The sequence below is a fragment of the Parasteatoda tepidariorum genome, chromosome 8, assembly GCF_043381705.1.
Source record: "Parasteatoda tepidariorum isolate YZ-2023 chromosome 8, CAS_Ptep_4.0, whole genome shotgun sequence".
Taxonomy (NCBI): domain Eukaryota; kingdom Metazoa; phylum Arthropoda; class Arachnida; order Araneae; family Theridiidae; genus Parasteatoda; species Parasteatoda tepidariorum.
Window position 1 is genome coordinate 60,666,516 of NC_092211.1, and position 17,782 is coordinate 60,684,297.

Genomic DNA, 17,782 nt, shown 5'->3' on the forward strand with positions numbered 1-17,782 from the left:
AGTATTCTATGAGCTTATAAAAAATATTTGTGTGTTTTTTATGCACGAATAAATCATATATGTTCACTTATTTTGCGCAGATAAATTAGTTTTTTTTAAATGAAGAGCTAATTGAATGAAGCAGGCAAGTGACACTATTAAAAAAGTTGAGATTTCTCAGGGAAAGTTCTTATTTTAGTCTTATTTAAGAATGTAACATTTATTTCTACTGCTAAATCTATTAATTAAGAAGTTACGCAGTGGATGAGCGAGGTAAGTGACACTATTTGAGTATATTACATTGCATAAGTTGAAGAACAAGGTAAGTCCGCTTGGTAACCAATAGTCTTCCAACAACCCTAGAAAATCACTCGTTTGGCATAGAACGCTGAAACGCGGGGAGTTCTAAGGAACTTTGGAGAAAATAGAAAACTTATAACAGCAGCCTCCATGTAAAAAAAAAGAAAAAAAAGAAATATAAATTCTTTTATAAATCAATGATTAAAAATATAAAGGAAGAAAATAACCCTTTAATAGCTTCAATACATAATTTCATTGTAATTTTCATTGTTCAATTAATTAAGTTGAAGCAATTCCGATTTTTTTATTATTATTTGTTGCTCTTCTTGGTGACTTTAAGCTATCAGATTAAGTAAAACATGTTTTTAGAGGCTCATACCATGAAAATTAAGATTTACGATATTCAGTATTATTTGGCATAGTACTATGTACTCTTGTAAAACTTTAAATAGTCAAAAATTATTATTATTAAAAATTTTCTCCGGTACTTATTACAAGAGGTGAGCCGTAAGAAACCTATTTCTTTAGTACCTGTAGTTGTCATCGTGGTACCTATTTAAATATATAAAAAAGTATTAAAACAGCACCAATTAACGCTCTATCATTAATACCTATATTAAATTTTTTTCTTCGGATTATTATTTTTAAATTGAAAGTAACAAATGGCTCATGGGTAATCTTTAAAATACGTGCTCACACTTGAAATATTAAGTGTTAAATTTGAAATGTTAAGCGTATACTATGTACAGTCCCTGGCCAAATTATTAGACACACTATAGTATTCTACCGCATCTTTTCTTTCGTTTCGGTCTGAATTCGTCACATGGATAAATTTTCTTCTTTACGCGTCGTAAGCTAGTTTCAAAAACCTTCAATCTTCGTGATATTTCGCGGTTTGAAAATATTTTAGCATTCACGAGGGTTTTTGCATGGTGAAAGATCGCCTTTTTTACCCATGAGGAAAATGTTCCAATTGATTATTTATACGCTGCACACAAAATAAACAAATTACTGCGTAGTATAAAGCTGCGAAACAAATAAAGACAGTTCATAAACCCACAGAAACGCGTCCGCAATTGACGTACGCCAGAACGCAACTGAAACCGGTTTATGCTTGTTTATGTTCGTGTATCAATTGGTTAAAGGCCTGTTTAGACGATCCAAGTTCTTGGATGAAGATTAAATGATATTGATGGAAACTTGTTTTGCTTTGAGCTTGGATCGTGTAAACAATCCAAGTACTTGGTTCAAGTCCTTGGACGATAGTAGAACACCTCTACTTTCCATCCAAGTTTTTTCTCCCTCAACCAATCAGCGTCTTAAGTTTTGTGACGTTAACAAGCAGGCATCAGATTATCTCATTTTGTTGTCTGTTTTCTTATATTTCAGTCCAAATAAATTGATATGTTACGGTTTATTTGTGTTTTTTGATTTTATTTGAATTTAGTAATTTTAAACTCATGTAAGTATTATTTTATAATGTTGAATATGAACAATGCGCATGCGCAAGTTTTTCTTTCGACCAATCAGTGGCATTCAAGAACTTGGATAGTGTCGACGAATCATCCAATTTCTTGGACAGAGAATTCCAAGATTCAAGAACTTGTAACCGTGTAAACGGGCCTTAACATTGTAATGCCAATACGTTAAAAATAAATACAAATAGGAAATATATAAAAATCCCCTGAATAAAAACCCAATACGTGTATGTCTAAATATAAAAGTATTGCATATAAACTCGTGCAAAACATGTCATTATTTAAAAACTATAGTGCGTCTGACAAATTGGCCAGGGACTGCATATATGGCAAAACTAATGGCAACTTTTTTTTTTATAAAAATTGGCATGGCTCAGCTAATGCAGATTCAGTCTACGTAAGATCGAATCACAGTGATGGATTGTATTTTTTATTTTTCTCCCTGCAAGCAGAAATTTGCTCTGCTGATGTAAATTATACTTTAGGAAAGACAAATCAGAGCTCCATTGGAGTTGAGCCACCCATGAGGTTTTCGTAGTTTTTGCTCCAATTATGCACAAATGCTGATTAGTTCCGCTTTAAAATTATTCTTCACGGAGGTGATTGTGACATGGTTCTTTAAGTAGGCGTGTTAAGTATTGATAGATTAAGTAGTATTGAATAATTTGTTACTCATTTTGTATTTTTGTAGAAATAAAAATTTATCATACGAAGTAATTATTTGGATTTATTTTTGGTTTTTACTAAAGTTGTTGAAATTTTAAACATAAGCAGTGCCGTATACTATTAAACCAATTATAATTATTAATGAAACTTGCCTTTTTTGAGCAATAGCATAGGTGCGTTAGGAAGTAGTAGAGACTTGAGATGGTTTTTCTATCCTATCTCACAACGGAGATGAAAATAATTTTAATACTTCCGTTGCCTATACCATGCTGAAATGTTCCGGTCTCAAGCTTATAGCAGCTTATGTCATTTAATGGCAGCCGGACTGCATTTAAATTATGACTAAAGTTCAATATCTAGAGAATTTTGACAATATCGCGGGCATTTTTTTAAAATTGGTAAAATTAAAATCAAAGTACTTCCACATTGGCAAAGCTTTACTATACAAATAAAATAAATAAAATGAATTTAAAAAAAAATTTAGTTCATAAATGCTATTAAAACGTGTTTGTTAGACAACTTAAATGCGAGATTGATTTTTTTTTTTTAAATTTCAGCTTATAGATTTTTTTTGTAAAATACAGTTTAAGATTTTTCTATTCAACTTACATGCGAATATACGTGATTTGTAAATGCAAATAAACGTATGTATAATTAAGAAATTATTAAAAGTCATTTTTTTATTGGAATTGAAACAGACAGTAACTCAAAGTGTCGAAAATTAATTCTTAATGATGCGGATGGGAATTAATTTACAAGATTTTCGCCCAAATAAAGATTGGAATAAATTCAAAATTCATATTTGAAATAGAAAGTTTTAACTTATTTCTAGATGAAATCTAATGGTAATATATTCCACTGGAAAAAAAAGCGAGAAAGTAATTGAGAAACCCATTAATTTTTGCTGCCTATTTTTGCGAAAGAATGTTTAAACATTCATCATAGTTAGGCAGACGGTTGACAAGACTTTATAATTTGATAGATGGCATCAGCAATGATCGATGATTTTTTCGCATTCGTAAAGTCATTTTATTTTATCTATCCGTAACTCTTTTACGAACTTGATTTTTTTTAATATTTTCTGAATTTACGATTGATTCTAGATTTATTTTGTGAAGTCAGACTCTCAGGTTCATTATAACAAATACGAGAAAAACTGTATGTCACATAAAACGTTAGTTTATCGAGCAATATTGCCGGGAATAATAAAGCTTATCGAGCATTATTGTTCTGTATTTATTTCTAAATAGTTTTGCTTATAATAGACCAAGAATTATTTTAAATTTAAAAAAAAACTTATTATATCCATTAATAATGACTTTATTGTGGTTTAATGATAAGCCAGGAAAATGGGAAAAATAAGGTAATAGTGGTGAATTTATCCTCTGTCGGTAATTCCGCAACTTTAGTCGTTATTTCCAGTAATGTTTTGTTTTTTACCGATTTTCTGCAGATTTCTGTAAAAAATAAGATACTGTGCTGAATATTTTCAGCATTCAGAGATTGAATGTAACTTAGAATTACTTGAATTTGTATTAAATTTTTAAGCATTAATAACTACATCGTGAATATGATGGTAATTTCGTTTGTTCATTACTTTGTTAAATTCTGTGGTGAAGACCAACGGAGGTACTTAGCTTCGTAACGCTAGGTATATACATATTAGTCATTAGGGGTGAATAAGCCGTCACTCGATGACTGGCTGATTGGGAGTACGACTTCCTACTTGGACACCACATATTTCCTCAGTTCCCTATTTACTTCACTTTCTAAATATGCGAACAGACCGTTCCAGAAATTCGCTCGGACCGCTAATTCTGCTAGCGAAAATAAACTGCGCCTACAGATAAGGTGCGAGTAGTTTCTACATTATACACTCCTCAGTCAGTGAACTTGGACTTCGAACAACTATTTCAAGCAGACATAGATGGCAGCACAACAGCTTTGCTCATGACTATCTGGCTGACTGAAAGATTAATTAAACTGAACACCATTACATCAATTAACTAAGCCACACTCCACGGTTTGATGTGACACGAAGCACAATTCAGCAACAACTCAAAGGTGTTGCTTTATTAAAAAAAGTTACTGTGATGAATTAATTATCTCTGAGCATTTAGAGCTATTAATGAATGAATTACGTCTGGAAATAAGTTCGGTTGGAAAGTTTTTCAAATACTTCTGAGTGGTTACAGTTAGTTTCAGTAAGGTTACTGACTATTTAGTTGGAAGGATTCTGAATTCTTAAAAAAGTTACAAGTTCCATTTCAGAAATATTACTGGTTGGCCACATTGGGCTGCCAATAATTTTTTGCAAGCACTTCTGAATTCTTCAAGTGGCTCAGAGGAGAAAACTTGATTTCTTATGGTTTTGAATAATTGCCAGTTTAAACCTACACGTCTCTCAGATTTTAGATTTTTTTAAAAAATCTAATTTTATATTAGAGTGAGCTGGGACTAGGATTCGTATTGACCAGCTATCCCTGGGATTCGAATGTTTTTTATAACCGTCATTGAATAGCCGACCCAGTTTTGGGATTTACGACTACAAATTATCACCTCCATAGCCTTGTAATTTTGAACTAATCCAGAAGACAACTCCAGGATCGGCACCTCTAGAGGTACGATTTTCTGTGGGAACATGGATTGCTTTGTGACTCGACAGATTTAAAGTGCATCAGTCACCATTTACTACACGGGATCAAACTTACGACCTCTTGGACGTGGGCCCAGTGCCTCACCAACCAGGCTATTCCTGGGATTCGAACTTGTATCACCTCAAGTATTGTATCTCCAGAGTCATCGCGGCTGTTACTTAAAGGTAGATTGGTACTTCATTTACGTCGCACAATGGGCTATTGCACAGGGGAAGCATCCCTGACGATGATTCGAAGACACGCCATAGCAATTTTGATCTTCACCAGAGGAGATGGCTCCCTGCTTTATGGGCCCGATGACATGCCCGCGAAGTCGAGCACTTTACGGTAGCACAGTTTAACGAAGACCGATACCATGCAACCTCGATCCCTACGCAGGATTGTCACAGCGGTCACCCACCCGCTTACTGACCGCAGCCAGTGATGCCTGACTTCGGTGTTCTACTGGGAACCGTGTCTTTACGATCAGTCCACTGCGAGACTGCTCTTTTTTAAAAGTTGAGTCATTGAATAAAGGTACACTAGTTTTAGTTTTCCAAACATATTCTAATCAAACTTGAAAATGGCTAAAACTAAATTAGCATAACGATCATAAGGGCTTTTCAAGTTTCAAAAATTATAGGTTTATTCAAATATTTCAAGATCCTTTTATAATCTCTCTTTTATCTCTGTGACTTAATCTCTCCTTTAATAATTTATTTCACATTACTTAATTTATTTCTTTAGATCATCGGAGTCAAGAGTATATTTTTCAATTAATTCTATTAATAAAATGAAGGGCATTCTAAACTTGGAACGAAGCGCTCTAAAAATGAATATCTAAATAAATAATTTGCAAAGAAACCACATCGTATTTAGAGAGTCGAAAAACTCATTAAAAGTTTGAAATGCGATCGTTATCTTCAAATACTCGCTTGTATGGTTTTATAAGTGGCTAAATTTTAAATTTTTTGTTTCAAGTATGTAAATTTACTTCTAAGCAATTATTTATATCTTAGACAGTTAAAAGAAAATTCAAACCTCAACTCCAGTAGCGTTTTTTTTAATTAAAAACTTAGTGAAAACAAATTAGTATTTTTTCTAAGCTAGTAGGGAATACTTGAGAATTTGATTCAAGATTAGTAAATTTTTAGCATTTCTTTAGATTTAATCTAACTTCATGATTTTAGGAAATCAATGAAAGGATTCGAGATAATTTGTAAGAATTGGGAAGAAAACACTATATAATACAGTTAATTCTATATTATTTTAGTGAAATTTGAGAAAAGTCATATAAATGGTTCAAGATTATTTCAGTTAATTTTTAAAGCAAATCACTAAAATTTTATTTCAGAGAATGCGAGAACGTATTGTTAAGTGAATTTGAGACCATCTTTAGAATGCATTCAAGGCATCCATCTTTCTTTAAAAACCACTTCTTCTATAAATTTCACAAATGAAATTGAAACAAGACAACGATAGCCGATTATAACGGATTCTTATAATTATTGCCTTAAAAATTAACGCACGTAGAAAAAGTGATCAGAGTGAAACCAAATTTGATTCTGGTTTCTGACACCCAAAATATAGGGGATAACCGCAACCTGGGAAATATGATCCCTATAGTTTAATCAGGAGAGCGGACCCAAATTTGGACCCCTTAATGACAATTTTATTTTCTACGTATTTAACTATACTTCGAGAACTTTTTTGCACTAGATGGCAGATGATTTGCGACTGATACTATTACACCAGCTGTAGAAGCAATGTGCTACCGTACAGCGTAAGTAGGAATGATGCTTTCACAACGGGACCCTCCTAACACGTAGGCGTTGGGCATCACTGTCCAAATTAAATCTGGATTTATCACAGAAGACGATCTGGTTCAATTCAGTTGCAGTCCAATTCTTCCGACAGCGACACCATTCCTAACGGAGGCAACGGCGTGTGTCAATCCTGCCTATGCTGTAGAGCAGCACACCGCTTCTACAGCTGGTGTGATGGTATTGGTGCCATCCTATACGACACTCAGGCACGGTGTCATAGGATTGATACCGCCACATTACCATCCCTCTTTGGTCTTCCCAATCCTCACATTTGCCATCGCATACTACACACAACAAGGTGTCGCAAGAATGCCACAGCCACATTACCATCCTTCTTTGGTCTTCCCGATCCTCACATTTGCCCATCGCATACTACACACAACAAGGTGTCGCAAGAATGCCACAGCCACATTACCATTCTTCTTTGGTCTTCCCGATCCTCACATTTGCCCATCGCATACTACAAGCAACAAGGTGTCACACTGCACTTGGAGCTTCCCTTTGGTGAGCGGTATCGTCCTTCAAACGCTTTGTTAAGCGTAGAGGTGGTGGGTTTGAATCCCGTCGTTAACCTGGATGTATTCTTTGTGATGTCCTTCTCTGTATTGTGCTATAATAAATGAGCAACATTTACTTTTAATTTAAGCTTTGTCTAAAACTGCGTTGAGTCCACATTTTCAAATAAAATATCAATACAAATTTAAGAAACATAATTATGAATTAACTTTTTGGACTGTTACTAAATAATCTCTTCAACAAAAAACATTTACCGAGTTTTTTTTTTAAANCATAAATAAACAAGCATAAATTGACGCAATAATACACAAAATGAAACGACAGAATTAATCAAAGCTGCTAAAAAATAAAACGACTTAAATTTTTTATTACTATTTGTCACTTTTCCCAGTAGTTTTACATTACAAGAGGTAAAAAAAGTTATAAATCATAAATAAACAAGCATAAATTGACGCAATAATACACAAAATGAAACGACAGAATTAATCAAAGCTGCTAAAAAATAAAACGACTTAAATTTTTTATTACTATTTGTCACTTTTCCCAGTAGTTTTACATTACAAGAGGTAAAAAAAGTTATAAATCATAAATAAACAAGCATAAATTGACGCAATAATACACAAAATGAAACGACAGAATTAATCAAAGCTGCTAAAAAATAAAACGACTTAAATTTTTTATTACTATTTGTCACTTTTCCCAGTAGTTTTACATTACAAGAGGTAAAAAAAGTTATAAATCATAAATAAACAAGCATAAATTGACGCAATAATACACAAAATGAAACGACAGAATTAATCAAAGCTGCTAAAAAATAAAACGACTTAAATTTTTTATTACTATTTGTCACTTTTCCCAGTAGTTTTACATTACAAGAGGTAAAAAAAGTTATAAATCATAAATAAACAAGCATAAATTGACGCAATAATACACAAAATGAAACGACAGAATTAATCAAAGCTGCTAAAAAATAAAACGACTTAAATTTTTTATTACTATTTGTCACTTTTCCCAGTAGTTTTACATTACAAGAGGTAAAAAAAGTTATAAATCATAAATAAACAAGCATAAATTGACGCAATAATACACAAAATGAAACGACAGAATTAATCAAAGCTGCTAAAAAATAAAACGACTTAAATTTTTTATTACTATTTGTCACTTTTCCCAGTAGTTTTACATTACAAGAGGTAAAAAAAGTTATAAATCATAAATAAACAAGCATAAATTGACGCAATAATACACAAAATGAAACGACAGAATTAATCAAAGCTGCTAAAAAATAAAACGACTTAAATTTTTTATTACTATTTGTCACTTTTCCCAGTAGTTTTACATTACAAGAGGTAAAAAAAGTTATAAATCATAAATAAACAAGCATAAATTGACGCAATAATACACAAAATGAAACGACAGAATTAATCAAAGCTGCTAAAAAATAAAACGACTTAAATTTTTTATTACTATTTGTCACTTTTCCCAGTAGTTTTACATTACAAGAGGTAAAAAAAGTTATAAATCATAAATAAACAAGCATAAATTGACGCAATAATACACAAAATGAAACGACAGAATTAATCAAAGCTGCTAAAAAATAAAACGACTTAAATTTTTTATTACTATTTGTCACTTTTCCCAGTAGTTTTACATTACAAGAGGTAAAAAAAGTTATAAATCATAAATAAACAAGCATAAATTGACGCAATAATACACAAAATGAAACGACAGAATTAATCAAAGCTGCTAAAAAATAAAACGACTTAAATTTTTTATTACTATTTGTCACTTTTCCCAGTAGTTTTACATTACAAGAGGTAAAAAAAGTTATAAATCATAAATAAACAAGCATAAATTGACGCAATAATACACAAAATGAAACGACAGAATTAATCAAAGCTGCTAAAAAATAAAACGACTTAAATTTTTTATTACTATTTGTCACTTTTCCCAGTAGTTTTACATTACAAGAGGTAAAAAAAGTTATAAATCATAAATAAACAAGCATAAATTGACGCAATAATACACAAAATGAAACGACAGAATTAATCAAAGCTGCTAAAAAATAAAACGACTTAAATTTTTTATTACTATTTGTCACTTTTCCCAGTAGTTTTACATTACAAGAGGTAAAAAAAGTTATAAATCATAAATAAACAAGCATAAATTGACGCAATAATACACAAAATGAAACGACAGAATTAATCAAAGCTGCTAAAAAATAAAACGACTTAAATTTTTTATTACTATTTGTCACTTTTCCCAGTAGTTTTACATTACAAGAGGTAAAAAAAGTTATAAATCATAAATAAACAAGCATAAATTGACGCAATAATACACAAAATGAAACGACAGAATTAATCAAAGCTGCTAAAAAATAAAACGACTTAAATTTTTTATTACTATTTGTCACTTTTCCCAGTATTTTTACATTATGAGATTTTTCTTTATAACCATAGTTGAACAGTTGTGTTTACGAGAAACAGTGTTCAACTCTGTAGCTTTGAAATTTTGAGCCCAACCCAGAAGACTAGGAAACTTCTGGATCAAGTATTGCGAACATTTTGCCTACGCGGAAGACTCTTTGATGGAACTAATCCGCTTTTGCGTTACACGAAGAGGAAGACAACGAAAACCTCCCATGGTTAGCTTGACGGTAAGGGGACTCTAACCCATGGTCCGTCTACCACTGAGGATATTTTTACGTAAGCACTGGGATTGGTACGAGCTTGGTGCAAGAATTGTATCAATCAGCCATCGTTGATTTTCGAACCTGCGGCATCTCATAAAGAGGGAAGCCTTCTATCCCTTAAGCCACCACGTCTCTTCATCATGAGAATAAGAAGAAAAACGATTAACCCATTAAAAGAAAGATTAACTTATTCAATATAATTCGCACAGAAAATAATGCTATTAATTCCAACTAACACATTGTAGTCAAGACATACAAAGATTGAGTAATTTTTCCTATTCACTTTAGAAACTACTAACTTTTCCTTAGTTCAATTACAATGAACTTTAAGAAACAAGGGTAAGTATAAACAAAACAAACACGTAGTTTCAGATAGTAAATCTACCAGCTAATTCATTCATTTTGTCTATGCTTGCATGTTGTATGGATTAAATATATATAACTTTTAAAGAATATGCAAAAAATCGTTTCCAATGACATAGAGCTATAAGCAAAACAAAAAAAAACCCTGATGTAATTAAAAGAAAACAGAATTGTTTGCAGTTTAAATGTATAGCTATGCTCAATGCCAAACCTAGGAGCGAAATTCATTTTTCAAACATACTTCTCGAACCAACTAATTCAAAATTTTGAATGATTCTTTTGGAACAGGGACTGAAATAGCCCGTTTCACCCGCTACTCTAATTTCTAACACGAACGGTTCTAGAGAAAACGAAATAAATAAATAAGAGAGACACACAGACAGACACGCACAATTTTTTTTCCTTTTGTTGTTGTAGGTAAAACTGTAAATGGAAAACAACTATTTCAAAATTATGAATATACTAAGACCAAATAAAAACAATGAAAATTTATCGTATGCGGTAATAAATAGATTTAGTCTGATAATAGACTTAATTCTTTTATCTACATCTACATTCCTACATTTTGTTAACTTAAAACTCTCTATTTATTTTATTGCATATATAAAACTATCTAATCTCATATTTTTAAATATTTTTTATAACCTGTTATTGATTGATTCTATTATAAAATTATGGCTTGAATGTTTCATAATTTTATGTTCCTTAAATATTACTATTTCTCGATCTTATATCGTTAATCAGTTGAATTCTATTACTGAAATGGGATTTTGAATCCCGTTTGAGAACGCGTATTTTTAAATTTTTTATGCATTTATTTTTTACTGCATATTTATAATTCTTTATCATCATATTGTCATGTTTGTAGAATCTTGTTAATTGCTGATTCTATTATAAAATTATGGCCTGAAAGTTCCATAATTTTATGTTCTTTAAATATTACTATCGTTATTCTTATATTGTTAGAAGTTGACTACTGTTACTGGAATCACATTCTGTATCCTGTTTAACAACACGTTCTTTAAAATTATTATTAAAAATATCCATTTATTCTATTGCACATTTAGAATTCTTTATTCTCACAGTGTTAGATTAGTGAAATCTTGTTTACCGTCATGTGGGGCTACTTTGTGCAGGATTTCGCAGTTTTTGAACTTTGACATGTAAAAAAACTATGTTAATACAAACTTCAGTAAAATTTATCAATATTATATTCATAACAGGATTCAGACGTGTGAATTTGATCAATATTGGCATTATTTGTATGTAATATTTACAAATAATAAGTCAAAACATATCTTGCACAAAGTAGCCCCCAAGTGGGGCAACTTTGTGCAGCGATAGGAATTCAGTTAAATAATCATGCTTTTAGTAAAATATTGATATAAAATTGCTAAAAAAGTCACTTGTTGACATTTTTATTAACAAAAACATCAAGATATGTAAAGATATTAGTTTGATAATAATTTTCAGCGTTAAAATACCATTTTTTATAAAGAATTTTTTTTTAAAAAGAATGTTTATTTCAAAGCATTTGAGCTTAAACAAAAGGAAACCATTTACATTTTTGAACATTGAAATGGATGAAATTTAAAAAATAATAATTATTACTTATTCATTAACATTTATAATATAGATAAATTTGAACATAACATGCTTAAAGGAACATGACAGAACTTGCTCTTCAGTTTCTGTCAAAATCACCTGATGTCCTATAAAATATATTTTTATGTGTTAAATCGTTTGATTAATTCATTAGAAAAATCTTTGTAGAAGAAAAATAATAGTTTACCAGCACGTTTCACGTGTTTCTTGTGAATTTTATTAGAGATAGTATTTCTGTGGATTTTGTACTTCAGAGAAGCTTCTGCAATCGACATACCACCAGCAACTGCTTGCAAACATTGTTGCAACTTTTCTAAAGTGTAATCACGATAATTTCTCGCTCCATGTATTTTTTTTATAACGTCTGAGAATTTTTCTGTCGAATAAGAAACGAATGAAACTTTGCACAAAGTAGCCCCACTGCGCATTTTTTTTCATTTTCCGTTTATTTGTTATTAATTTTCAAATTTTTTTAACCCTAACATGATATAATTGTTTATTAATATGTAAATAAAAAGTTTTGCACTTACGACAATTGTTTTATCAACGTCTTTGCATTTCACAGCTAAAGTTTCCACGCACACTTTTCGACGTCCGACGTTCTCGGAAAGTTGTTGACATTGGATAAACAAAACACACTCTGAGATTGTTTTAAAATTCGAAAAAATATTTGTAGTAATAGAGGAGACTTCTATCTTCAAATTCCACACATTTTTAACGTGAAGAAAACATAATACTGAATAGCAGCACTTGAAAAGTGCCAAATTTGAATTTGCACAAAATAGCCCCCGCTGCACAAAGTAGCCCCACATGACGGTACTATTGATTTGATTATAAAATGATAATGTTTAAGTAATATTTCTGTTTTATTTTAAACTTCCATATTCTTCTCATTCTTATATCGTTAATCAGTGGAATATTTTACAGAAATCAGATTCTGAATCTTGTTAAAAATGCACACTTTGAAATTATTAATAAAATTCCCCATTTATTCTATTAAATGCATAAAATTCTTTATTCTCGTATTATTATATTTGTACTAATTATTCACTTTATTATAAAGTGATAATTTTTTAAATAATATTTGTTTCTTAAACTTTCATATTCCTTATTCTTATATGATCAGTTAATGAAACACTGTTGCTGAAATTAGATTCTGAATCCTGTTTAATGTTAAAATAACTGAATCCTGTATATGTTAAAATAACTATTAAAATTCCCCATTTATGCTATTGCATTTTTATTGTGGAATTAAAACTATTTATTCTTATATTGTTAGAAAAGTGGAGTCTTGTTAGCTTTTCTGTTATAAAATGGTAGTTTTTAAGCAATATTTATGCTCTTTAAATAATTCTATTCCCTATTCTTAAACTATTGGTCAGACGAAGACTGCCTTGCTTTATTTTTTAATCCTTTTTTTACATTGTTAGTCAGAGGATTATTGTTATTGAAACGGGATTCTGAATCCAGTACAATAAAACATATTTAGGAGTTTTTGTGAGCACAAATATTCATAGAAATATGTAATGCATGTTGAAATATGAAAAGCAAATCACCTTTTCCCCAAATGACCGCTCTGTCATCGATGAAGGCATGGTCATCCTTGACTGTTCTTCTGTCTCCGCTGACTACAACTTTCCATTCTGCGTGAGCCTTACCTCTCAGTAGTACTCGGATTGCTGGAAAACAAACACAAAGTAAACAACGCATATTTTAGCACTTCATTGACTAAATTTTGAGCAGAAACTCAAAACATGGTCGTTAAACAGCCGACCGACAGTTTACGGCTACTGATGTTTAACTCCGAACCCTAGATCAAGTATTGAGAGAAATTTGCCTTTGTAGAGGACTTTTTGATGGAACTCATCTGCATTTTCGCTGCAAGTAAAACCACGAAAACCTCTCATGGTTAGCTTGACGGCAAGGGAACTCTAACCCGTGATCCGTCAACCACTGAGGATATTTTACGTCAGCATCGTGGTCAGTGCGAGCCTGGTGCAGAATTCGTAACGCTGAGATTCGTACCAGGTTCACCTCATTGGAACATATCGATACACTGAGCCACCGCGACTTGAAACATGGAGCTTGTCAATAGCTGGGGTCCAAAGGGCTGGGGGTTGGTTGGGCGTTGGGCCCATGTCAAAGAGGTCGTGAGTTCGATCCCCATCGGCTGACTCCCCGCGTAGTAACTGGTGACTGGTGCCCATTAAATTTGTCGGGGTTACAAATCAATACCTCTAGGGTCATTGAATTAGAGATCGTTCTCTGGTTCAGGTCTAAATTACGATCTATGGATGAATGCATGGATTAATGAGTGGGTCCACCCTTTAAAGCGGTTGTGTGTGGCTTTGAAGCGTGTGTGTGACTGAAGTCGTATTTTTGGACATATATAGTGCCACTGAAAAACAAGAAAGGAACCCTCTGCTTTAAATTTGCTTCATTTCACCAACCAGGCTTGCTGGTGTAGCAAGTTGCAATAGAAACAACAGCAAGAATTCAGATTAAGGGGATATTTTGAAGGACTTGTTTCTCATAATAATTAAAATTTTGTTTATTTCTTTTAATATAACTATCTTTTTAAACTAAATTCGAGCCAAATTCTGAATTTTAAATAGAAAATCAAGAAAACTATAAATATGATCCATCAGAATGTTTTAATTATTAATTATAATTATAATAATGTCTAGATCAGTGGTTTTCAATTCATTTCTGTCATGGAACCAAACCCTAAATGATTAACCTTTTTCCGGCGGAGCCCCAACTTCATAGATAAACTAAATAAAGATACAATTGCGAATGCATTTACTAATTTAAAGATTTTATTTCGAAGAATTATATTTTTAATCATTATATCATGAAAAAATATTATTGTCTTCAATAAAGTCTTTCTTAGGTTAGTTTTTATGCCCTACAGTTAAATTTGAATTCACGGAGTTAAATCTAGACTAACGTAGTCTAGTTAAGGTGTTATGTATGCTTATAGCTGAAAACGAATAAAATAATCAGAAATATGTTTTCTTTGAAATAAAAACTGAAAGGAATCACTTTAAACATTAAAATTTGTTTTCAGGAAACATTGAAAATTGTTTTTCTTGATTACCTAATTTGAAAATCTTATTTTGTTTTGATCTGAAAATCGCAAAGCGAAATGATAATGATAGTTTTATAAGTAAATGATCCTTTCTTAATTTATTCAATATATTGTTATTAGAAAACTTGCTTAAAAAATTATCAATTTCTTTTCACAGGTATTTATATATATATACTATCTCACCTTAAAAAAATAAAAAGTAAATAAAATATTTTCACTGAAGTTTCTAAAGATCCTTATATTTTTTATACTTTTTACTAGATGGTTATATTTTATAACTGTCAAAAATGATTATTTACTTCAACTAAAATTACAAGTGCAAATGTTGTAATTGCGTTTATTTTTCTTCCTATTAAGCATTTTCACAGACAGTGTTTGGCATTTTTTCTAAGAATTTAGGCATTTTCTTAAGATAAAATTATTAAATGGACATAAGTTTCTTTTTTTTTAAAGTTATTAAGTATTTATTTAGATTATTTTGAGATATCCCTTTAAATATAAAGACTTTCTCACAGAAAGGACAGAATTAATTCATTTTTTTCATGTTTTCTTGCATCAATTAAAGAAAAGATTACAAAGAGTGCAAACGAACTATTAAATGATAATTAATTGATAACATAAGTACAAACAATGTCATACTGAACTCAAATTTAATTCATAATTTTTTTGATGTTTACTTTTGATGTGTAAGCAATAGAGGAAATATGTCTCCCAAGTCTAAGCAAATGCATTGAATGAGTAAATATAAATTCAAGACATAGAAAAGATACATAACGTCTATATAACTTAGTGCTGTAAATGCATTGTTATTAAAATAGTCAGCTGTTTTTTTATTCATTAACGATTATACAATCTGACAATGCTTTCATTAAATAATTTTAGATCCTGCTTCTTAAAATCTCTTTGAAAACGTGGCACATTATCTCAATGATATTTGTTTAACTTAGATGATACTAAATACTGATACTGTATACTAAAGCAAAAACCAGCGTGAATAAAGCAGAAATGAAAGTACATAAATAGACATACTACAGTTTCAATTCCATAAATAAGAATCTTTAGTTCTATAAATAAGAATCTATAGTTCTATAAATAAGATCAGTTCTGTAATCAGTTTTATAAATAAGAAAATACATAAATAGACATACTATAGTTTCAATTCTATAAAAAGGAATCTTCCTCAGTGTCTAAATGTCAAATAAAGGTAGAGAAGTAAAGTGACAAACACGTGAAAAACAGTTTAACCAATAGGGATGGAGGAACAAGTTTGAACAAGGAAATAAAAATGGGGAGATAAGGGGATTTGGAAGGTTAAATTAAAATGTGTTTCCAAATATTGGGAAACAATGTGATACTGGGAAGAACATTAGCTGAGTTATTAGACTGTTTCAAAATGTATAAAGATTCCCAAAAATCAAGTTCGGAAGATGAAGAGCATCGTTTAATGATTTCAGTAGAAGAAAAATCAAATCTGTAATTTGATTTCCAACTGTGTATAATGATAGAAGATCGGCTAATGTCCTTATTTTGAGCACGTCTTTCGTGTTCTTTAAGCCAAAGTTTAAGGATACGTTTATTTTGTCCAATTATACGAAATACTACATTGGCACGAAACTTGATAAATACTCTAGCTATTAATATCAGAAAAGGTGAAATTCAGTTTATTAACTGTATACTCCATAATTGATGCTCATCACTTAAAATCAATGATGTTTTTTTTTCAAAAACTAAGCGATTAAAATTAAGATTTCAATTAATGATTTTGTTAATTTTTAGCAGAATTGATATATTTTTACAAAATTAAAAAATACATTTATAAGTAGATCGTGCCATTTCTATTTTATTTTTTAACTTTTTTAAAAGAAGTCTTTATTAAAATTTTGTAAATTCAATATGTGGAAAATAAAGCAAAATAGTTTTCTGTGAGCAAAAATTTATTCAAACCAAAGAAAAAATCTTTTTTTTTCAAAGCTCCTTAAATCACTTTTGATTAAACTAAATTAAATTAAATTACGAACAAAAATCCATACTTCAGTCACAGTAAAAATGCTCTAGAGTTTGTATGTAATTTAAAGATAATACTATTCCTACAATCATTGAATCTCAGAAGAAAAAAAGAAATACCTCAAGAAAATATAATCTTTCATAAAAGTAGAATTACATATATTTAATGAGATACAACTTTCTCAAACAGAATTAAAGCTTTTGTTTGAAAAAGAAAATGGAGGAAGTTTTGTTATTGAAGTTGAACTTTTCAACGGATTTACTTCGTTATAAAATTAAAATTATGGTACAGATACATGTCTTGAAAAACAGTTAAAAAAAGTAAAAGATGAGAAATTAAGTTGAAATACATTTATGAAAAAATTTGCAAAGATATAATTTAAAATAAAGCGTACATATAATTAATTGTTATTATATTTTAAGTTTAATAAAAATCTGATTTATTTATTAGTATTACTTATATTTAAAGGTCGGGACAGCCTGGTATGCAGGGCGATGAACTCGCGTTTGTGAGAACAGGTGTTCGAATCCAGCTGACCGAAAACTTCCCGTGTAATAAATGGTGACTGGTGCACGGTAAATCTGTCAGGTCACAAAGTCTTACATGTTCTCATAACAAATCAATACCT

At 30.7% G+C, this 17,782-nt stretch overlaps 1 protein-coding gene across 2 annotated transcripts in view; it reads right to left on the reverse strand.

Moving 5' to 3' along the window:
- Positions 1 to 17,782, reverse strand: part of LOC107439657 (arrestin domain-containing protein 2) — a 218,092-nt gene that overhangs the window by 64,414 nt on the left and 135,896 nt on the right. For both annotated transcript variants that reach the window (XR_011637401.1, XM_043052149.2), the window contains exon 3: positions 13,615 to 13,737. Coding sequence is in view for 1 of the 2 variants with exons in the window: in XM_043052149.2 (XP_042908083.1) it covers positions 13,615 to 13,737 (123 nt within the window). In the remaining variant the exon portion in view is untranslated. The remainder of the gene's footprint in view (positions 1 to 13,614; positions 13,738 to 17,782) is intronic.